We start from the raw sequence: 24767 nt of genomic DNA on the forward strand, positions 1-24767 counted from the left end.
TCAAGTATGAATATAATTTATTTTTTCAAGATCCATATACAATTAAATAACAAAAAAAAAAAAAGCACCAGAATCCAAAGCGAATCATAGAAAAGCACATATAACCCTTATTTAGAACAAAGTAGTACTCAACAGTTTTAAATATGTCTTTAAAACACTCAATATGATAATAGAATCCAAGTAAACTGCATTAAAATAATATTTTGGCTTATCTTGCTCACGAATCATGCCAGAATTGCACTTAATTTAAAAATGTGGAAAGGAAAGTGTTATTTTTTGTCTCCAATGTTACCAAGATTGTATATGGCCTTGTTTTCAAGAATTTCCACTTTCTGCTCTCCATCTTGGAGCGTGTTGACAAGCATAGCTCTAGCGACTGATGTGATGGGGATGGACATCGCGGTAGGGAAAACGGAGGAGAACGCACCAAGAAATGTGCGGGCCATCCACTCAGCCGGCCTGCTCTCCTGTCTTTCCACTAGGAGCACCCTAGAAATAAACAAGCAAATATGAGCAACAGAACAAATGATGATTTAAAAATATCTGAACAAGCAGATTTGCACAACATACACAAATATGTATGACCTAAGAAATCACAACAGATTTTAATTCAGAAATTCAGGAACAAAAAAAATAGTAGGACTCACGCTGGTCGGTAGATGGAGAAACGCTCAAAGCCGAGGTCTCCAATTTCTGCTTCAACCTGTCCCTGTAAACACACCAGTGTTACTGCATTGTTCAGTACTTGGATTGAAGTACATTAAAACACAAGATTGTGCTTCTTTAGCCACTAAAAAAGCAAACAAATCTAGGCTGACATGTTGCATTGGGTGTTATAATACCTTAGTTTTCAGGTAGAGAAAGCTGCTGGTTTTATCGGCACCTTTGGAGGATTCTAGGTGAAAATGGGAACAACCTCCTGCTTTGGCAAGTTCTGCGGACTTGAGGACGTAGTCATGATCCACACGAAAAAACCCTTCCTGTAGCCCAATTAAAAATGGAATAAGTAACGTTATTTATCATGAAATTAGCCAAATTTACCACAGGAAAGGAACATGAAATGAACTTGCATTGATACAAAAAAATTATTTTCATGATCTATCACCACAACATTTTTTCTTTTGTCAAATCAACTTAGATCATTTATGTGGTTCAGAAGTTTTTGAGAATTCTATAGAGAAACAGAAAGTTGTGTTTTTCATCTTTACTTACATTGCCAATTTTCAGGTTTTATTCCTAATAATGATCTTTGTTATTATACAAAAGTTTGCTTGTTTAAGAATTACAGCTGAAACAGACCCTAATTTCATGCATTATCAACTAAGGTTCTGGAGAAAAGTCCTTCATGCATTAATACAGTCCATAAAGATGCCATCTGAAACATACAGCTCCTGCTTTGGCTTTGGTTGTTCCTAGACAGCAGTATCCCACATCATGTCCCTGAAAAGCCTCAGCGTACTCCTCCAACTTCTCAAAATCAACCACCTTTTGCACCTGAAGAGAAGAGAAGGCGGCTAATGAATGGTGAGATCCGAATCCATGATAATGTTTACAAAATGACACCAAATGTCATCTGCAAACACAAAGTCTTGTCCCAGATCTTTTATTACGCAATACAATGGTATTCTTTTTGGACTACTGTACATAAACAGAACATTCCCAAACTTGGCACGTTACCAAATGTTCATAGGCTTTATCCTCAAAGGTTAACTGCCTTCGTCCAATGAGAGTGATCTTGGAGAAGATGTTGCGCTCCACTATTTCTTTCAAGAGCGCCTTCCCAGTCTCGCCAGAAGAGCCGAGAATGAAGCACGTTCTGTTCTTCTGCCGGTAATTCTCTTCCATTGCTTTCAGATCCATTCTGTAATGAAGAAATGATTGCATAACCGCTTGAATCTCGCAACATCACAATGACACTGCAAAAATTGCACGTGTGAACTAGAATGAACAGATTTGCTATAAGTTATAATAATTGCTTCGTGAGACAAGGAAGTTGTTCCTCAAAGTGAAATTCGATCAGCAACTCGTTTTTTGTTTTGCTAGTGATATTTGTACAGCAGTTTCAGCAGGGGTGTGGTAAATAAGTTACCTGAATAATAAAGCTGAGAAATATTAATAGCAACTGTGCTGAAATACATATATTATCTGAGAACTCTGAAGCCAGACAGAGAGCTTATTTCATGCATGCAATTTATTTATATTTTCTATTATTGTTCATTACTATCGTTATTTTTCATCATTTTATTGCAATTTTGTTGTTGTTGTTGTTTTTGCACATGCTCTTTATTATTATTACTATCTCTGTTTTGACTATGTTAATGACACAATAATGAAGAAAGAAATGGCATTCTTATTATAAGGTGTGGTTCAATCGGCTACTATATGAGCGAGAATCAGAAAGATCACGCACTGCAGAAAAATATTGGAAATGCAATCAGTACAAAGCAACAATATTGCACCAAAGCAACCAGTATTGCATAGTAACATAATCTAGTTTAGAAGTGATAGTAGTAGTCCGTAATGAACACTTTACCTGGGGATCTCGACAGTCTCTGAATTCTCCAGATACTGAAAAACAGCCGCGAGGGCCACAACAAAAAAAGTGAAGAAGCTTAAGGCTTTACCCCAGTTAAACTGAAGTATATTCATACCAGGCTCGATAAACAGAGGATACACTCATAGGATACACTGAAGCTTCTTCCTTATTACGTTCCCGTTTCACACGGCGCATGCGCAGAACGCGTACATACACAGCATTCAGAGAGCGCTGCAACTGTTTTAAAACGGAAATGCACGAGGACGACTGGACACGAGCGAGACAATTACTTAAAGGGATAGTTCACCTAAAAAAATTGATTCTGTCATTAATTACTCACCCTTATGTCGTTCCAAACTCGTAAGACTTTCGTTCATTTTCGGAACACAAATGAAGATCTTTTTGATGAAATCTGAGAGCTTTTTCTGTGCCTCCATTGACAGCCACGCAACCACCACTTTGATGCTTCAAAAAGTCCATGAAGAGATTGAAAAACTAATCCATATGAATTGAGCGGTTTAGTCTAAATTTTATTAAGAGACACGATCGCTTTATATGATGAACAGATTGAATTTAGGCTTTTTATTGAACTCCTCCTATATTTTTCCTGCAGATGGAACAAATCAAAAAATTGTGTAAACATTAAAATAATGCAAAGAGTTCAAGTAAATAAAAGAATGACAGTATATTATGTAGGTATTATGTTGATTACACATTAAGTCAATAAAATCAATAATTAGGAGTCCAAGTGGTACAAGTGAATGACACCTAATTGCTATTGTTAGTTTTATTCATATAAAATTCATTATTATTATTTTTATATCTGTCAAGGAATACTATGACAAATTTATTTTACATTTTTAAATCACTTATTTTCATATTTACATTTCATATATCACAATTGAAATTTTATTTCTCTTTATTGCAACTTTATCTCTCAATGTGACATTTTTTTTATTTTAATGTTTATCATCTCACAATTAATTTTTTAAAATACTTTTAATACTTACTAACAGTATTTTTTACTAAAACATTAAAAACATTTTACTCATAAAGAAATATATTTTAACAAAATAATTAATGCATTCATTGATAATTAATACATTTGGGGTATATTTAAAAAGTAAAATAACAATATAAAAATAAAATAAAAAGTTTGAAATGTCATATCACTGATTTAAGAAGAAGTTGTATTTTTCATGGAATGCTGGCACACATGTTGAGATCACATAATCAGAAAGATTATACTCACTTTATCACCTTGAATCAAATCATTTATTTCTACAATGCAATCTGTAACCGACACGCTTCTGTGTGATGCCCTCTCCTCACCAGTAGGTGTCAGTATAAGTTTACGATCATTGTCTCGGAGCTCTATTGGGGCCTCTCTTGCCTGCCACTATTATGTTTTGATGGTGAAACAAAAAATGCTTGTCTCCTTCTGTTCAATCTTTTATTTGTGCTTCATGTCTGTAAAGCTGTGGAAAGGCTTTCCTACCAGAAAGCACAATTCAAACATGCACATTCTGCAATATTACTAGGGAAGTGTGATTCAAGTCCTTAAATGGAGTAGCCTAACACCAATACATGCATTTCAAAACTGCATCATACAGTGTCATTAAACATATCAAAATTGTGAATGAGAACATTTTCCTTTATAGCTAACAAGGCCACACCATATGTGCCAATGCTTTAAAGCAGACTGTATTGTCTGTGCACAAGACTCCAACTGTTTAAATTCCACCTCTTGTTCAAACGTTTGTTGGCCGCTAGTATGAATAGACCCATATGTCAGCTGACAATCCTGCTCTTTCAGATGTTACCGAACAAATGTAGTGGAGATTTAAAGGCTATGCATATCAGCTTTCATTATTCCTTCTTTAAATCTTTAAGAAAAACAGAAAATAGCTCTACAGATAGAATCATGTTTTTTGCACGAGTTTGTCATGTTTAATAAACCATATTTGAATGCAGCCATTTCACTCTAAGAAAACAAGGTTCAATGGGGTTTATAGGGTTCTTGGCTCAGTTTTAAAGAACCATTTATGCCAAAAAGGTTATCTGTAAGGAGAAATGTCTTAAACATTATGATACTTTCCTGTTTATTGGGTTATTTCATTTTTTTCCTACTGATAAAGTACACTAAGCTGTCACTGGGGTGTTACCCTTTCAAAAGGTACACCTATTAGTACCTAAATGGTAGCCTGAATGAGAACCTTTTTAAAGGGTAACGTCAGTGACAGCTTTTGTACCATCTTTTCTGAGAGTGCATGTTTAATTCAAATAATGTAATAAAATTAAAACTGAATTAAAATGAATTCATTTTAAACTAAATCCATAATGATCCCATGGTTCCAAAAGGTTCTATACACTGTAAAAAAAATGTATGACAACATATGTTTTTACATTGTTTTAACTCATCAAAATAAGGTAAGTTATACAAGTTTCAACTAATTTTTGAAGAAAGTTGAAAGTAATTTAAGTTGAAATGACTCAAACATCCAAGTTGATTGTACTGAAATTTAAATCTTTTCACGTGTATTTAAAGCGCCTGACAGAACCTTCTATAGAACCTTTTCTTCTAAGAATGAGTTTGTTCAGCAACTATACTTGTAGAACTAAATGACTGTAGAGTACAAGTAAGGAAGTGTTATTCAGAAAGCAACCCACAGTGCATCTGGATCTGCTCATGCAATGAATGAATTTTCCCTGCTGATTTTTTTAACTTAAAGCCTCTCTCTGAAAAGCTGCTCTTTTTCTATTATTGAGCTTAAACCAATCTCGTCGTGGAGAGGGAAGAATGACAAAATGCGTCATGAAGGAATCCACATCCCCCTTGCAGCTTAAGACAAAAGACTTGGTCCTGACAGTAACAGGGCGACCGCGGTGAGCCCCAGAGATGCCAGCGGAGTATAGTCTGTTAATTACCACTGAGTGGAATCAAAATGGCTTCCTATTGTCCAGTCCTGGTGGGGGTTTGTGGCAGCCTGCGGAGGAGAGATGGCTTTGTGCAGGCCGCTGTCAAACACACATGTTGAGTCATTGTGGGCTGACTTCGATCAGATGAACGTATGTAGGAAATGCGATTGAGGCCATGCTGGGGTTCAGGGGAGGGTTGTCATTCACAGTGTCATTAAAAACACTTTTTACAGCCACACTTTTAAATGTCAAAACAGCTTGATATGACTTGAAGTCTTGAAGTCATGCATTTTACTTCTGATTATAACTCAGCAAAACCAGATCTTTCACTACACAGATCGCAGGCGGTAAAGGTTAAGCTTATCAAGCTATCAAGTTTTGTTGAAACTTTCAAAAATATTTTCACTGACACCTTTCTGTACAGGTGACACATTGCATGGCTCATTCAAAAAGGTTAAAGAAACTCAGGAGTGCCAAACATGTAATATTTACAAAAAAATCTATATATGAAGAGTTCAGATGCAAAAGCCTCTAAGTGCCATCTGAAATTTTCTTCTAGAATGATCATTTTTATCAAGCTCGTATAATTAAGTTCAGTAGTTTCACTTAAATGACAATTAATAGGTCATTTTCATTGCTATTTAAGTGAAATTAAATACTTAAATATACAAGCTTGTTAAAAATGATCATTCAAGAAGAAAATTTCAGATGGCACTTAGAGGCTTTTGCATCTGAACTCTTCATATATATATATTGCATTTTTTGTAAATATTTTGGTTTATATATATATATATATATATATAAACTTTGTTGTCAAAATATTTTTCTTACAAATATTTTGTAATTTCAATTTATTCAAATCTCAACAGAAAGTTTGAAAATGTATTATTCAATGGGTAAAAAACACGTACATAAATACAAAATAAAATGGAAAATTAGGTCTATAGGTTTTTGTATGCTTTGTTGTTCAAAAAAAAAAAAATTCCCCTTATTTTAAATATATTACAATTGAAATTAGAATCGTTGAAAAAAACGTAAAGCGTTGTAAAAACATAAAGCGCAGCAAGTGAAAATTTCTTAGTATTTAGTATGTCCCTCTTTTGTTTTAATGATAGCAGCACTTGAGCTGCATAAATTTGTGTAAAACCTAGTGATGTAGAAATGAGTGACCTACAGTGCTATGCATAAGTTTAGACACCCATGCTAAAGTTGACTAAAAAGAGGAATAAAAAATCATCTTTTGGAAATTGACCTTAATGCCTTAATTAAAAAAAATTAGGAGAAATCCAACCTTTAAGGACACCAATTTTCTTTGTGAATGAATAATGTATCGTAAATAAATAAATGTTCTTCCTTAAAATACAGGGTGCATAAGTTTGGACACCCCTATGTTAAATTCCCATAGAGGCAGGCAGATTTTTATTTTTAAAGGCCAGTTACTTCATGGATCCAGGATACTATGCATCCTGATAAAGTTCCCTCGGCCTTTGGAATTAAAATAGCCCCACATCATCACATAGCCTTCACCATACCTAGAGATTGGCATGGTTTTATTTCAGTTAGCCTAATAGCTGGTTTGATTTGCATTGAGAGATGATCTTATGGAAAGTACTCCATGCCAATCTCTAGGTATGGTGAAGGCTATGTGATGATGTGGGGCTATTTTAATTCCAAAGGCCAAGGGAACTTTATCAAGATGCATAGTATCCTAAAATAAAAATAAAAAAAAATACTTAAAAATAAAAATCTGCCTGCCTCTATGGGAATTTAACATAGGGGTGTCCAAACTTATGCACCCTGTATTTTAAGGAAGAACATTTATTTATTTACGATACATTATTCATTCACAAAGAAAATTGGTGTCCTTAAAGGTTGGATTTTTCCTCATTTCTTTAATTACGGCATTAAGGTCAATTTCCAAAATATGATTTTTTATTCCTCTTTTTAGTCAACATTAGCATGGGTGTCTAAAGTTATGCATAGCACTGTATATGTCTTATTCATGTAAATTCATAACATTCATTAGTTTAAAATATTTCAAAACCCCAAAATCTTGTTTATTTCCAGGTTTAAATTAGATTTTAAATCCAAAATATCTATCTCAGACTTATGGACAGAACTGTACATTAAATACCATAATATCCAATGTACCCTTTTCACACAAAAAAAGCCTCCTATACTGTGCTCCAACTAAAAACTAGATGTCTAATCCAGAATACACAGAAACAGGAGGCCTAATGCCCCACTGTAGTGCAATATGTCCCATATCCTGGCCAATTGAAACATGCGCACTGACACAGAGGGCTTAGCCAGCAGAGCCACTGACTCTTGAGTGTGATGCTAATGATGGCCATTAATGGAGCCTGACAGCACAATCTGCTCCTCATTGTAGCACCTTAGCAGGATCTGCAGCTTGCGAGGGGCCAAAGAGGAGGCGGGCGGCTTGGGACGCCAGGACGAATCAAGTGGCAAGTGGTTGCGCGGGGACGGGGAGGTTTCAGGAACAGAACCGGGGACCTGGCACAGAGGGACTGCGGATTGCAGGCCGATCCCAGCTGATCCCCGGGTGAGGATTATCTTAATTAGACCTCAATAGCCTTTATAGTCAAATGCAACTGTCAGTTACTGTCAAAAAAGGACTGTCCAATAATGTGGGCCTAATTCTTCAGTAGTCCCAGAGGTGCAGGCATCACAGGCTTCACAATCCCAGAGCTGAACAGGAGCGACATCATTAGACTTGACTCTTTTGCCTTGTTATATTTTTCATTTGCATGTCAGATAATCTTAACAACGACTGGCCTGGTCACCCTATGACCCATATCAGACTAAAACCTGCAAGGGATCTTAATGTATTTGTCAAAATGAGAAATGTTTCCTATATAGAATAATGGTAAAACATGGTTCATTGTTAGTTAGTTAACTAAACAAATGAGACCCTATTGTAAAGTTTGCACAATGTTTAATTGATGCCATTTAAATGCATCATATTTTAGTCCACGCTATACAACACTAATTTATTATATCACACGAAAAAATAATCGTAAGGAGAAGAAATTATTAAATGAGCATTTGATCATTTTAGTAAAATGAACTAATTTCCTTACATTTATCCTTATTCTTAATTGTATCATCTATTATTCATATGGACATCTATCTATATATATATATATAAGTGAATATATGGCTCTTTTAGAACAGTTTTTGTGCAGTCAATTACATAACTATACTTTACCATAAGTCATTAAATAGATAACTTAGAACTTAGTTTAGGTACTCATGTACTAAAAACTGAAAGGTTTTTGAAAAGTTTCACGTACAGACGACAACATTGTCAAAACGATCCACGTTCACACTGATCCACGAAAACGACTAAAAACGCTGTATTATTCATGCCAGGCCAGTAGTTGGCGACGTCACTTTGTAAAGAAACACTATGTGCCTATAGACTAGACATGTGATGTGCATGACGTCACCGTTTTCACAAATTCACGTTTTTGTAGTTTACACTGAGACGATATAGGTATCGTTTTCAAAAAATGGCATTTTGAAACCCGTTTTCAAAAGTTTGCCTTTTGTCGTGTAAATGAACAGCCAAATGCATAAAAAGCTTCCCGTTTTTAGTTGAAAACGGTGTCGTGTAAACGCCCCCCTGAGTCCCTGGCAGAGCGGCCGACCCAGGCTTAGTATCAATGCGGCTCAGCTCGGCTTTGTGGCCCAAATGCCATCAGCTAAGCTGGTCTCAGACCTGCTTTAACCAGGCTTCCTGCCAGCTCATCCAAAACAATGGCGTAATTAAATGAACAAACAGATTAGATCAGCCCAACACAGAGGGAGATGGGATCGTAGATCAGGCCCCTGCCATGGACACAGCAGGATCACATAATACTTGGAAATGCATTAGCACATCTGTCCGGCCTGCTGTGTAAAGCACAGATACGTTAGCTTACAATGGGAGGAGACAGGTGAAGTGTATTACAGCACAGGGCTGGACATATTTTCTTGTAGGTTCGGCTTCATCAACTGAATTTCCACTGAGTTATTTTCTTCAGTGATGGGGGAGGTACTGAAAACTGTCTGTCTAAAAGAAAGTTTACACAGTTAATTGAAGAAATTACTTACACATGATGACTTAAAAATGTAGAGAGAACGTCATACATATGCATAACGTGCAAATGAATCAAATAGGAATCGAGAGACCTGAGATCCCATTGAGCACTATTCAGGAATGGAGGCTGAATAATACATGGCATTTAATGTGCAAAACAAGCTATTTCTTTAAAAACAGGTTCTTTCACGGTCATTTGTAGACTTAGCAGTATTTTAGGTTTGAGCTTGCTGTGGTTCTTTGGAGAAAAGTTGTTTATGTTACATCAGATCTTCAGTTCTGTTACCGGAAAAGTGAAGCTCGGTAGGTTCTTTGAAACACCAGCAAATACTGTTTAGTAAACTATAACGCTGACTTTTTTCTCAATCGCTTTGGCACATTTGTGCAAAACTGTCACAACTGTTTGCTGGAACATCAGAACTCTATTGCATGTCTGCTAAATGTAGTAACTCACCCAAAACATTTAATTCATGCTTCAAAACCTAGTTATTGTGATGGTACACTGGCCAATGGCACCCAAATAAAAAGTGTTTTTGTCATCGTGTGAGCCACACTGGTCAAGGTGTTTAGATGTTTTGGTTTTTTTACCATGGAAATATTTGTTATATACAAATGTTTTTTTCAAAAAATATTTTTGACTGACTGCATACAATACAAGAATGTCTATCTGAATGTTCTTGTTTGTCACACTGAGCTTTTTAGATACAGTTTTCAACAGCAGGTACAAATTTACTTCGAAAAGTCTGTACACAAAAATAAAAAATATATAATTTATTTATACAGTACATTCATTTTTGCACAAATGTGTTACATGTAAACTGAAAATGTACAGTTGCTTGTTCATTTTTACACACTCTATTATGTCTTCCCTGAACACCAGCACACTATTCTTCCTATTGCTCTTCCATGACAAGCAACTGTGAATTTTCAGTTCTACAAAAATAAATGTACTGAATAAAAAAAATGATTTCTACAGTAATGCTGTACCTGCTGCTGTTTATGGTTGTGATGTTCAAAAATGGTAGTGATTGTGCTGGGCAAACTCCATATGATTACAAACTTTGAACGATCTTTGTTAATCTTTGTATGATCTTCTCATGTCCTCCTGAGGGTTAGGTTTACGGTGGACCGTCATACAAATCATGTTTTTTCTCCAAAAGTCAGATTGAATGAATTCATCTGAAATCACCACCTTGTACAGTACTTACTGTACGAATTCTCATCTGGTTGAAATATACAGAAAACTGATATATAGATGGATGGATGGATGGATGATGTTTTTGGTTTAAAAAAATTATAATAATAAAATGAAATGAAATGAAATAATGAAATAATAAATAAAATTAAATAAAATTAAATAAAATTAAATTAAATTCAGAGAAGTGTAGAATCAACCGTACACTGTTTTATTCTCATCATGGTTTGGGTGATTCCCAGATTTTCCCAAGAGAAAAACTATGTACTGTGTCTTTTGTTTTCTATATCAAATACCATAATAATAGAAAGCTTCTTAGAGGATATCTATGTTTGGTTTAGGTTTTCTCCATCAGTCCTGTTTGCAGACTTCAAATCTCCCTTTTGTTGCACGTCTGGACTATCCTAATGACTCCTTTGAACTGCCGATGTTCTCTGAGGTACAGCTTTGTGTGCAACTCAACCTCTCGTCTGGAAACGTGCTAAGTCGCTAACCTCTACACTCTTTCCCACATCAGATTTGAGCATGAATGGCATCTTAGTTTTCCTTAATACAAAATGTAAGCGTTATTACTGCCTTGCACTGATCTTATCACAATGTCTTCAGCCAAGTATGTTCAAAATTCATACTCAACAAACCTTATAAGAAGGAATTAAGGAAGATTGTTTCAGAATCTGCATCTCTCGCAGTGTCCTCTCAGCAAGACCTGGGCTTTAAAAGCCTCATTAAGAAGATCCAAAGTAGCCCAGAGTGTGGACTCTGAACCAAGCCGAGGATCATATCAGACCCACCACAGAACTGAGAAATCTCCCTGCCAATGAGCAAACACAACTACAAATGGCCCAGACTGCTAGCACAATGCCACAGTGAAAGGAGCCAAATTAGCTGGAGGCTAACAACAATTTACCAACACCTGTATTAGTGTGCTTGCTCGGCAGGGAGCTGAGCTGAACAAGCGCTAATCCCTATAAACCCTACAGGACCCCTCCTACCAAATCAGCATTTGCATCTTCTCCATTTATTGGTTGATGAGGAACCTCTAGCCCAGAAGGTTTGCTGGGATTGGGAACATTTCATTCCTCCACACTCACACTCTCGCTGCCTGGGTGGTTCGATGATTATCTCCAGCCCGTGTTGGTGAGAGCGAGGGCCGTGTGTGTGTTAGAGATTAGCAGGCATTAGAATGACTGTGTGCTACTACATTCTCTCACCCCCCATGACTGCACCTAATTGGAGAGGTGGAGAAGATGGGCAAGTCATTAGGCCCGAGCTGTTTGCTTAGGAGTTGACCGACTGTGATACAAGTCTCACTATGGTTTCTGTTCTCCGGTTCTTTTCAGAGAGGATGATAGAGGGATGCCACAACAAGAATGGGATGGGAAACTTCGAACAAATCTTGTTTGAATTGATTGAATCTTCGAATCAGATAAAAAGAGGAAGATGCTGGGGCCATTCAGTCCAAAAGAGTAGCCTATACATGAATTCATTTGGCAAACACTTTTATTATTTTAGTATTTACTGTATAAGCCTACCGTAATTTGGAAGAAAGTTGTGATTTCAGTAATCTCTGTGAGATCTGCTTGGTTCACCCAAACGTTTTAGTTGGATGTTCATCTGATGTTATACTTGTTACTTGTGTTCTGTGAACATTCTGAAACGTTCCTATAGTGTTTGTACGAGGATCAAATCGAATGAAAAATGACAAATCTGTCATCATTAATTCCATTAATAAAAAAAATTGCTGTCTTTAAAAGGATGAAGGATGCACTTTTTAATAATGAAAGTAAATGGGAACCGAGACTGTCAAGCTACTATAAGGACAAAAAATCAGCATAAAAACATCATTTACGTAATGTGCACTATATTCCACATGAATGTTTGCGGTTCTAGATGGGAATTTTTCAGTGAAAATAATAGTTATTCTCTACAAATCTTCCATTATACAGTAAGTTTGATTGACATACAGGGTTTTTAAAGACATGTGATTGAATAAAAACATATTGGAGATCATAAAAAGTTCTGTAGTTAGTGATCACTGATTTGGTAAGATAACATTGGACCCCATTAGCTTTTATTGTATGGACAATATTTTTTCTAAATATCTCCTTTTGTGTTCCACAGAAGAAAGAAAGTCATACAGGTTTGGAAAGACATGAGTGTGTATAAATGAAGACAGAATTTTCAGCAATCTAATACTGAGAAGATACAAAGAGCATGCAAGGGTCTTACTTTGACAGATAGTACATGCAAACTGCATATACTGTAAGCTACACTACTATTTAAAAGATTGGGGTCAGTACGAGTTTAACAATTAATACTTTTATTCAGCAAAGATGACTTAAATTGATCAAAAGTAACAGTAAATACATTTATAAAGTTTAAAAAGATTTGTATTTCAAATAAATGCTGTTTTTTCAAACTTTCTATCCATCAAAGGATGAATAAAACAAAAAGTATAATGGTTTCCACAAAAATGTTCAACATTGATAATATTCAGAAATCAGCATATTAGCATAATTTCTGAAGGATCATGTGACACTGAAGACTGGAGTAATGATGCTGAAAATTCAGCTTTGCATCACAGGAAAAAAAAAGTACATTTTAAAATATATTCAAATAGAAAACTATTATTCTTCACTGCATTTCAGCCTATACTGAGAGGATTTCTTCCATGCAAGTGGAGGGTAAAAAAACGTGCTGAATCTTTTATACAAGATATGACGGCATTCACATGTTCTTCAAGGTTTCCCCTTTCACTTACTGTACATCATCTGGACACTGATATGCTACTGATATTAAAAGTGAACCTGAGAAAAACTGTCAGTCCACACGCTTTCATCTTTCACGTGCTGTCTGCATTGTTGACATCAGTGTCCCAAACCTTCAAGATCCCCATCCTCACGGGAGCTCAAAAGGCCCGACAGTGCAGTTTAGTCTGATTTTGATTTTAAGTGAGCATCAGATCAGATGTCAATGTCTATTCCCACAGGCTGCAACCCTGTCAGATACCCCTCTGTGCCAATTAGTCGAGAGAAAGGACGGAGACAAGGACAGAAGCTGCACTGCTGGGCCACTAAAGCCCCTCTGGTGCAGGGGCTAATGGCTAATCAGAGACGGACTTACTGTCTTCATAGTGGCTGGATTTGCTAAGTCCTTTTGGGGATATCTGTCCTGGGAGACCGCAAGCGTGGAACATGGTGAGGTGCTAAATGGTGGCTGTTGAATCCAATATTGGCCTGATCTGAGGAGAGAGCGCCCAGAATTTTGACAGAACAAGTAAATATGCTGTATATACAGACAAGGCATTATAAGCATCCTTCAACTTTATGATTTTAATGTACAAAAAGTTAATATCTTAATGGCCCTACAAGTTCGAAAATATTTGGAAAATATTTTACCTTTTTAAAAATATTTTAAATATGAGGGAATATATTGGTAACAATTTACAATAAGGTTGCATTAGTTAACTTAACATGAACTAATAATGAACTGTACTTATACAGCATTTATTAATCTTTGTTAATGCTAATTTCAGAATTTACTAATGCATTATTGAAATCAAAAGTTGTATTTGTTAACATTAGTTAATGCGTTAACAAAGAAAAAAAAAAAATACTGTACTAAATGTATTGCTCATTGTTAGTTCATGTTAGTTAATACATTCAACTTTAAAAAAACTGGAAAACTGGGGGGAAAACATTGACAAAAAAGGCAATGTTTTATGCAAAAATATGCTTATAGAAAAACAAAAAGCTCACAGGAAAAAGCATAATACTGACTACAACATAATCAAATATGAATATTTTATTTGTTCTCTCTTGTTTTTGCATTTGTTCTTTTTTTTCTTGCATAATTTCTTTGCATGAAAGCCTGGTCAGAAATTATGTCTGCACAATTCGGCATGTTTCACTGCATTATCACAACACTGTAAAAAAAAAAAATATTTTCATGATTTGTTATCACAACATTTTTTCTTTAGTCAAATCAACTTAGATAATTTATGTGGTTCAGATAACATACTATTTTGAGTTTCTGTTGATTAAGCCAATTTCCTTCATTGTATTAACTCAATATTTCATTTCAATTAACTAAAAATTTTAAGTTAATAATTATTTTAAGTTAAACCAACAACAATTGTTTACAGTGAAATAAACTCCAAGCCCACATGCAATATGTTTACAAAATCTTTAACCCATTTTTAATAATATATGAATAAAGGGTGGAGATGTACACTTTTGGCCACTACTGTATGTGTATATTATTATAATACATTTATGTATTATATCAATTTGCAGAGAGCCAGCAGAGGTATGTAGAAGTATTAAAATATATATATATATATATATATATATATATATACACACACACACAAACATACTGTCATCAGTCACTCAGGCTCTGTTGGCTGTCATAAAATGAATATGATTCTGTGTCAGATTGGGAAACATTTAATCTTCCTTTGAAACAGAGGTGATGATGTTGAGCTAATAAAGGGTGTTTATTATAACCTGTCATGACAAGGAAACACTAACCATGACGGATGACCCATACGGACTCACACAGACTCACAGACACACACACACACACACACACACACAGACACAGTCCTCTGATCTCAGTATTATTGATCGTTTCATTATGTCTTTTTGCTTTTTCTGTGACGGCCATTCAATCTTCGCTGTCATCTTCTATTGAACCCTGCACTTGGGGAGGAGCGGGATGGAAAGTGATGGGTAAAAACGGGACACAGAGCCGGGGTGCCGGCGGTCGGGGGGAGCGGGACACCGTCTGTCGCTGCCATCGTGGTTGTATATGAGTGTGTATTCGAAAAATGGGTAGAGCAGGTGGTGTGACTAAGCAGAGCCTGGCGCAAATGGGCCGTGTGTGTGTGTTGAGCGATGAGACGGGGGTGTCACCTCTTGCTCTTCCGAATAGAGAGGCCCATCACACCCACCCAACTGTTTGGCATTCAGAAGTGTCCACCTCTTTTTTTGCCTCTCTCCTTTCTTTTAGTCCTCCCTTTCTTGCCTTCATAATGCATTGTTAACAAAACAGTTTACCAGGCTTGGCTGGTACATTATCCAGCGGGCCTCTGGAGACGCTGTGATTTAGGCAAATGGATTCAGAGAGAGGAGTGGCCGTGGAGTCTTAACAAAACGCCACATGAGTCGAGACTGAATCTTCTCTCTTCTTCCCTATTTAGTCTCCTCCATATATTAAATAGCAATTAGGCTCTCTATGTGTGCAGTGTGCTGAAGGGAGCAGAGACACTATGATCTCACTGCATATGCATGAATGAGCCATACTGATCACCTCACATCATCTCCTCTGAGCATTATGAGACTTATATTGGCTTTCATAGAGGGCAGAGGTGGATCATTTCTTTAAATACCAATTTCTCTGGTTCAGCCCAGTGTATGGAATTAAAAATAATGCGTAAGGTAGTCAATGAGATGTTAAACTAGTAAGAGTGGACTTTGGCCTCTATCTGACGTAATTGTTTTAAGTGATTAAATCTCTATAATTTTATTATACTAATGAAAAATTGCACTTTTTATTTATTTATTACTGCCCTAAGCTATTTTACATTGAAGATATTTATATATTTTCCAAAAGACAAAATAATAATTGAATTTACCATTTGAATTTATCAACAGTGATGGAATATATCTAAATATATGTAATGTGGAAAAGCTTACGACAGTACTGAATAAAAAAAAACAGTATAAGAAACTAAATACATACATACATACATACATACAAACACACACACACACACACACACACACACACACACACACACACACACACACACACACACACACACACACATATATATATTCACACATAATACACATAAATACATACCCAGACACACACGTTGTGTTTTCATGTTTTATGGGGACTTTCTATAGACATTATGAATTTTTTACTGCACAAACTGCATAATCTATCCCATAACACTAACCCTAGCCATCACAGAAAACTGTTTGCATTTTTACACTTTCAGAAAACATTACTTAGTATGATTTATAAGCCATTTTCCTCTCTCTCTCTCACACACACACACACACACAAATACACACACACACACACAATATAGATAACATACATTATATACACAACAGGCATATACAAAACTAAGTAATGAAGGTGGATTTAGAATAAAAAGTGTGTTCTCAGAAATGTCAAAAATGTCAAGTTAGGGTAAATTGTCACAAATTTATCAAATGTAATACATTCACAAAATTTTTAATATTTGTTGGTTTTATATTTCTACCCCATATTTGTCAGGTTTTCTGAGATTTTCTGTTGGTTTTCATGGACTTTATGTTAGTTTCATCGTCACGGTCTTCATTTGAGTTCTGTCATCATCGTCATTAGTTCAGTTCTATCACCTGTGTGTTGTTAATTAGTCTATCATCTTGATTTCCATCACCTGTTATTAGTCATTATCTTCTGTGTATTTAAGTTCCTGTCTTTCACCAGTCTATGGTCGGTCAATGTTTGAGCATCAGCTCACTGTGTTGTTCCTGTTCTTTGTATTTTGCCTTTTGAATATTAAACCTTTGAATTTAGCATCCACCTGTTTGCCTCCATCCACCCTGAGCGTTACAATATTGTGTGACAATACAACTTTTGTTATCAGAAAAAAAAGCTTTTTTTGCCAAAACTTTTAGGTATATGCCTATAAAGAAATTGGCTTAAATAAACCTACAGTATTCACAGGAGTAAAAGTGTGACTAAAGTTTTTTGGGGGGGGGGGTTAACTGCAGTTTTTTTAACTGCACACTGATGCATTTCAGGACATATAGCCTTCTTTAAAGTGTGTCAGAAACCTGGCAAAACAGATACATACCAAGTTCTGTCATGAAACTCTAGATGGCACAGACTGATCCTAGATGGCGCAGTCCTTAACTCAACCTGCTTGCAATCATATCTTTCTCTATAGGGCACAGCTGATTGGTTCCTGCATATCAGTAGCCAATGAGCTCGCAGCTCAACCTTCATATATTTGGTCAGCATTTGCTGTAGCGGTAGCGCGCTTTCAGAAATCCTCCACCTTCCCCAGCTCCACCTGTATAGATCTGCTACGGGTAATTCATGTATGCTATATTAGGGGCTTTCACACCAGGTAGTTCTAGGAACTAGACACCAGGGTGGTTCCCCGAGAACTAATGGTTCCCTTAGGAACACTGTCTGGTTGCATTCGCACCGTCAGTAGGAACTCTGAGTAACCCACGCTTTTTGTTGTTGGGACATTTATTTTTGACGGTGCGGCGGACGCCAGCCAGAGCCTGGGCACACAGTTATTCGCATTCTCCGTGTTCATTAGTTTACGATCTGTCTAACAGTCCTGTCTAATACGATAGATAGAACTGTTGTACATAGAAAGTAGAGAGTATATGAAAAGGTATTAGCGTATGCCGTGTGGTTGACGTCCAATGTTGCTAGCAGAGCAGAAATACATGGTCATGTTTCTCTTGGTCTCCTCAAAGTTGTGTTGGATTTTCTCCTCAGCGTAAAAGTTAAGAGGCCCATCTATCACTGTTTCTCATGTTCGTAGAGTTAGTTTCTGGAGTAAATATATAGACTTTAATCTGTGTGTTTACACAGCTTTTTTATTATTTTTTTAAATGGCGGGTACTGGTGTTTCGTGTTTGTTTGGCCAATCAGCAAACACTAATGTCACTGGTACTCTGAAGTAGGAGCTAAATAAGTTCCTCCAAAAAGAGTTCCTAGAACTAAAATCATTCCTAGTTTCTGTGGTGCGAACACGACAAAAAAAACGGGTACTTCTGCTTATAGTTCTAGGAACAGAACATGACAGAAATGATTACAAACTAAACAAAAAATACCTTAAGGAGCCATTCTGAGCATTAAAAATGTTGATTCAGTCGCATTAAATGATATTTCTGACTACATCAAAACCAGTTCATTTAAATGTTACCACATGATTTAAGTTACCTGTTAATGCATTTAGAGCAAAGTTTGTTACTTTAAAAAACAAACTCAACCAGTCCACGTTCTTGAGACAAACATGTACCGGTAATGCTTATAAAGCAGAACTAGTCATGTACAGAGATGTCATAAAAAGTCTTTTAAAATGGCAGGCACAAAACCCTTGAAGACCGACAATGCCTCCAACTGAGCTGCCACCCTCGGCGGACACACTTCACCATAGCCACTGTGCTTTCCACTTCAGTGTGACCTTTTACAATATCATCTCTCTCTGAAGATCTCACTGTGAGGAAAAGGGGCAGACCTAAAGACCGGTGCCGACCCGAGGTGAAAACGGGCATCTTGTCCTGATAAATCATGCCGTAATGAGCCCTTCATTGTGCCTGGCATTGTGCTCCAGCACTCCCGCAGTCTGCCACCTTTTGCCTGTTAAGCTGACAGGAATAATGAACTGGCTGCTTTGAACTGGCCTCACAATATTGACTGGTTGCACACAGCAGATGTCTCCAGCTAAAGCAACTGGTAAATGCACATTAGGTTAACAAAAGGGGCCTTTGCTTTTAGGGGGTGGGAGGTGCGGCCACTGGGGGTGTGTTAAAGTTTTTTTGCAGGGGGTGCTGGGGAGATCGGGGCGTAGGTGCAGTCAACAGACAGACAGGGAGCTTCATTTTAAAACAATTCATTTGTCAAAGTGGCCATTCAGAGCGGCCTCTGCTTTGTGCGACTGAAGCGTTTGTGGGTGTGTGCCGGGCTAAAAGCGGGTGACTGAAGGGAGAAGGAGATGCCAGCATGCAGCACACATGCTAATCCACAAACTTTCGCTTTTCCTGCATTTTGTGAGAACAGCGATTTGCTCTCCTTATTACCATCAAAATTAGAAAGACTGATAAAACATATAGGTTTCAGTAAACCCTTAAAAGGAGGACACTTTGCAGGCAGGATTCGTTACATTATCCTGGATGTTTTAACCAAATAATGTGACCTCAATGGCATTATAATATCCACTAATTTGCTGGACTATAGTATATACAGGATATATCATCAAAAAACATGCACCACTGAAATCTTATTTCACAAATCAGCATCCATTTTTTTGCTACAATAAACTGAATTGTGTTAAAATTATATATAAGATTGCTTCTAAATTAAAGAAATTGTTAGGTAACACTTTACAATAAGGTTTCATTGGTTAACATTAGTTATTAGGTAACATGACCTATAAATGAACAATTCTTCTACAGCATTTATTAATCTTAGCTAATGTTAATCTCAACATTTACTAATACATTTTTAAGATTAAAATGTTTAATTAATGCATTGTGAACTAAACTGAAGAACATTTTTATGAACTAACAATAACAAAGGTTAATAAATTCTGCAAAATATATTCACTAATTGTTAGTTCAAGTTAGTTAATGCATTACAATATGTGTTACTGTTAATAGTCTACTTGACATTTGAAACTAAATAATGCAAAACTGACAATGTGATAATATAATCCATTTTACTATAGAATAAAAAACATGCATCCAAAAACTCATTTTTTCTCAAGGGTATTTAACATTTAGCTTAAAAGCCATGAAAATAATAGAGAAAGCATTGCCAAAAAACATAACATAGAATATTTTAGAGGTGAAAATAGTCTTTCTTAAACATAAAAGTTCCATTAATGCACTTCTAAGCAACTCAACTTTGCAAACTGAAAAACACATGGCATGAAACTAAATGTGACTTTATGCTATCGATTTGTAGGTACCGATACATAAAAAATACATAAATAGGATGTGAAAGCCAAGAACCACTTTAGTAAAAAATCATATTCATTACATACAATTACATTCACTATCGTCCTAATAATGACTATTACCTATCATTACTACATATCATTATCATTAATATGATTTTTAACACAGAGGCTGAAAGCGCTGGTGTCTGCGTGGAGAAAGCCTGATTTAAAGCGTGACCGTGGTAATGGTGCAGTAATAGGCCGTGACTAAACACGCTCACGGGTACCAGCTCAGACACACAGAGAGGCTCACTGCAGCGAGAGGGCTACGGCAGGCCAGCGCTGATTAGCATATAATTGCTGCCATTGTATTTGACATGGAGAATTAAGAACCAGCCTGGTGGCAAGATGTCCATTCGTCCCGAGAACAGGGAACACGACATATGGAGAGGGGACTGAGGCGACTGCACTCTAAAAAGTGCATACTGAGAGTTGTTTACACGTTTTCTACCCGATCTGGGCATTCAAAATGATTTTGTTGGTTAAACCATATGGATTCTGATTGAATTCTGCTTTATTTTTGGGTGAATGTGATTTCACCAAGAACAGCATGATCCTGGAACAACATTCCAATCAACCAATCAGATTTAAGAGACAAGTGTACAGTTTAGTCTTAGAGACAGAATTAAGTGCTTCAGGGTTATTCACCTATCATTTCCCTCTGATTTTACTGATAAGTTATGGGAAGGACAACACATTCGGACAGGAATGTCCAAGATCAACAAAATATGTTAATCCAGGAAAATATCTTACTTGGCAAAATCACGGTGACCATGTTTTTGACAGGAATAAAACCAGTTCATGTATCTTTTACATAAAAACACATTTAGTTAAAGTACAGTCTCAGTTATGCAAGGAATAAATAAAAACATTCATTCAGTTCAATAAAGTATTCCTAGGTACAGATTTAGTAAATATATTAATAAATGTAAAATTAAATTATACATAATTGAGGGTGATACACTATGAAGATGGTTAAAATTTGGAGTTTGGTTAAAAAAAAAAAGTAAAAATGCACATAATGCATATATGAATGCATATAAATAAGTAAAGTTTTGTTTCGATGAACCAGAACTGTGAACTGTGAGACCTTCAGATCACAAACCATGAATTTGAGTTTATAAATATTTGATAAGATTATAACTATCTGCTTCTTGAGACGATATAAATGATAATTCAGCTCCCTCCCCTCTCTCTCTCTCTCACACACACACACACACACACACACTTTTCAACAGTTTCTTTTAAAATCTAAATCTCTTTTAAATCGCACATTTCTTTCTTTCGCTCTTGTCTCGCTGACTCTTTTCGCTGACCCGACTCAAAGGGAGAGAAGCTAGGTCTTTCCCTCCTTTACGTTCCTCTCATGCGACAGCTGAGCGAGCGAGTGTGTGGAAAAAAAGAGAAAGAGAGGGAGAGAGAAATACAGCCCGGCACTGAATGACCTGACCACTGGTGACAAAGCAGGATTGGTCACGCTGGCTTGTGAGTAATGGGGCAAAGAGAAATGCTTGTGTGTGTGTGTGTGTGTGTGTGTGTGTGTGTGTGTAGCTGGTGGTGTGTAATGATTCGCTTGCTTTGACACAGTTAAACCGGTTCAATCTCAACACCAGATGTAACTCAACTGAGAGGAATCAAGCCATTTGCACAGGTGTATTAAACTTTCTCTCACTGTCATCTGTCAAAACTGGATAATCGCAATATTATCAGAATTTCAAGGGACGCCAAATGTTTGCACACATGTATGCATGTAGACGGAATAATACTCAAGAAATAGATTCACGGTTCAGTTTGAGAGATCATATTAATGAAAAAATATTATTACAAAATCATTCAATGTCATTCAGACATTACAGTACTCCCAAAATTCACAAGCAATAAGTGTGAAAACTGTGTAACAGAAGAATGCAGCCTTGATGAGCATAAAACACAAGAGATGCAAACAATATGAACATTTTGGCCAATATGGTAACCAATTATTATTTATATTTTTAAAGGGGATAGCCAATATTAGATATCAATATACATTTTGTGAGAGTGATTACACAAAAAAAGATGCCTATGTGACGTTGTTAAAATTGTACAGGTTCAGAGTAAACATTTAACTTCATTTGTATTTAACAATAAAGTGGGGTCCATGTTCATCTGGCTATAATTTAATGGCTATTTTACTTATAAGGCCGATACCAATAATGCTAAAAAGTCACATGCACCCCTAGATGCACTCTTAGAAGAAAAGGTTCTATATAGAACCTTAAAAGGTTCTGTCAGGCGCTTCATTTATAGAACCTTTTAGGGGTTCCCATCATGGATTTTGTTTTGATTAATTTATTTTATGAATTAAACAGCTCATAAACATTATTTTTTTCACAAAAAATAAATAAATAACCTGTTAAACATGAAAGTATTAAGCAATCATTTATAAAGAACCTTTTTGGAATAAAGAGTTCTTTAAAACTGAGTCAAGAACCCTAGGGTTCTATATAGAAGCCCATTCAACTTTTTTTGTTCAAAGAGTGTCGTTTACTATGTTCAAAATGAACTTAAATTACAATCAGGAAGTGTTTTGCTACACACAATCAGCTTATTTTTATGAATTTAGGCTCTGTTTAGTAATGAGCATATATATGTATTGTGTAAATGTGAGGGAGGTCACATTCTCCACGGACTTCCTTTGAGATAAGCGGCACATAGCAGGATTGTTATTCTCTCTCTTTGTCCTCAGCGACACCACAAGGGTTCAGGAAGGCACATGAGGGCCTGTCACAGGTAGAGCAGAATAGGGATGGCTCCTCTAAAATAACCCTTGCCCCCATGCTTGATTGCCCCCTTATTGACACTCACTCTCAAGTCCACAATAGCGGTCCTCAGACGCTGCTGAATAGACTTACCCCTGACGGCCCGCCTCCCAGCCACTCTCTCCCTAATCCAATCCCCCAACCTGCACGATACAGCCAAAGATGTCCCAGAGACCCCTTGTTCTTCTGTGCTTTGAGGATTGAGCCTATCTGACTTATGAAAGTAAAGCGACATGCACACAAACTGTGATTAGTTATTTCTTTAAAGGCATGTTTCATTCAAAAGGATGTTCTGAGACCAATGTTTTTCAAATCATTATGTACAGTAGGAAGACCTTTGACAGTTTGAGAACAAAATGTTTAACCCTCTGCTACTGTTCGCGTGTCAAAAAGGACCACATTTCTTTTCAATTAAATGATTGTACTATATTTTAGTTTGATAATATTTTATCTATTTAATTATTTTATTGATTTATTTAATTTGGTATTTTTTGGTACTTAATTATATTTATGCAGTAGTTATAATCCATTTATTCACTTTTTGAGCATGGACTTGAAAATTTCAAGTTTGGTCTCTTTTTAAAAACGACACGTGGCAGATGATTGCTGAGGTGAAAAAAAGTTTAAAAAAAGTGAACTTGAAAAATGCACAAAAATACCATTTTCAATTTTTATATGAAATATGTATTTTCCTCTATAAATATGTTACTCTAAAACTGTGAGAAAATCAAAGCCATAAATCTAAACAAGCTGTGTTCCAAATTTGAGGTTGATATCTCAAAAAAGACTTTGTTTGGGCGCAGTACCGAACGTTTCCAATAGATGAAATTCGTCTCCCATTCATTTCAAAGTGGTAATTTTTGACTGCGAACAATACAAGCGTGACCATTTAACCTTTTGAATCATGTCCATGATATATTTTTTGTGTGCGTTTACAAGTTTCGTACCATTCCGATGAAGTCAAAAATTTAAAAAAACATACAAACAACTAAACATAAAAAATGTGGTCAAAAATGACGAACAGCACCAGAAGGTTAAGAGATGACCATAAAATACACCGAGGAGGAAATGTAGAAGATGCATTCTTTAAATTTCCATCCTCAACTCCTAGTTACAGTTCTGGGTCATCTGCATTCTATCACTAAAGGTTTGGAAAAAACAGACTAACGGTGAAAAATATGGCTAAGAAATTAAGGGATTTTTACACCAAACATGAAACGAAGTGGTAGGAGTTCTGTTCAATGCTCTACTTAGACATTACAGGCCACTTACAGTATAGTTACAATTCATAAATATACAGCGCATGCTTAAAACTGCATTCATTTTTAACTGCATTTCAATTAAATTCATAAGTGCAGTGCATGCAAGCTTAAAATAAACAGAACATTATTGTCCGCTGGTGTGGACAGGCACTAATATAGTTATCTTTATAGTTGTCATTCTTGATGTGAACGGGCCTTTACACT

The 24767-nt window shown here is 36.2% G+C and overlaps 1 protein-coding gene across 2 annotated transcripts in view; it reads right to left on the reverse strand.

Moving 5' to 3' along the window:
* Window positions 1-24767, reverse strand: part of htatip2 (HIV-1 Tat interactive protein 2) — a 36959-nt gene continuing 12192 nt past the window's right edge. The window contains exons 1-6 of one of the 2 annotated variants that reach the window (XM_079867824.1): window positions 2534-2776; window positions 1678-1861; window positions 1387-1494; window positions 843-980; window positions 648-709; window positions 1-489 (exon numbers count right to left, since the gene is read on the reverse strand). In XM_079867824.1, the coding sequence (XP_079723950.1) occupies window positions 270-489; window positions 648-709; window positions 843-980; window positions 1387-1494; window positions 1678-1861; window positions 2534-2649 (828 nt within the window). In that variant the 5' untranslated portion in view covers window positions 2650-2776 and the 3' untranslated portion in view covers window positions 1-269. Of the gene's footprint in view, window positions 490-647; window positions 710-842; window positions 981-1386; window positions 1495-1677; window positions 1862-2533; window positions 2777-24767 lie in introns of those variants that run through there. The other variant, XM_079867825.1, reaches the window with a different exon arrangement.

The sequence above is a fragment of the Squalius cephalus genome (assembly GCF_949319135.1).
Source record: "Squalius cephalus genome assembly, chromosome: 3".
In the NCBI taxonomy this organism is placed as follows: Eukaryota; Metazoa; Chordata; class Actinopteri; order Cypriniformes; family Leuciscidae; genus Squalius; species Squalius cephalus.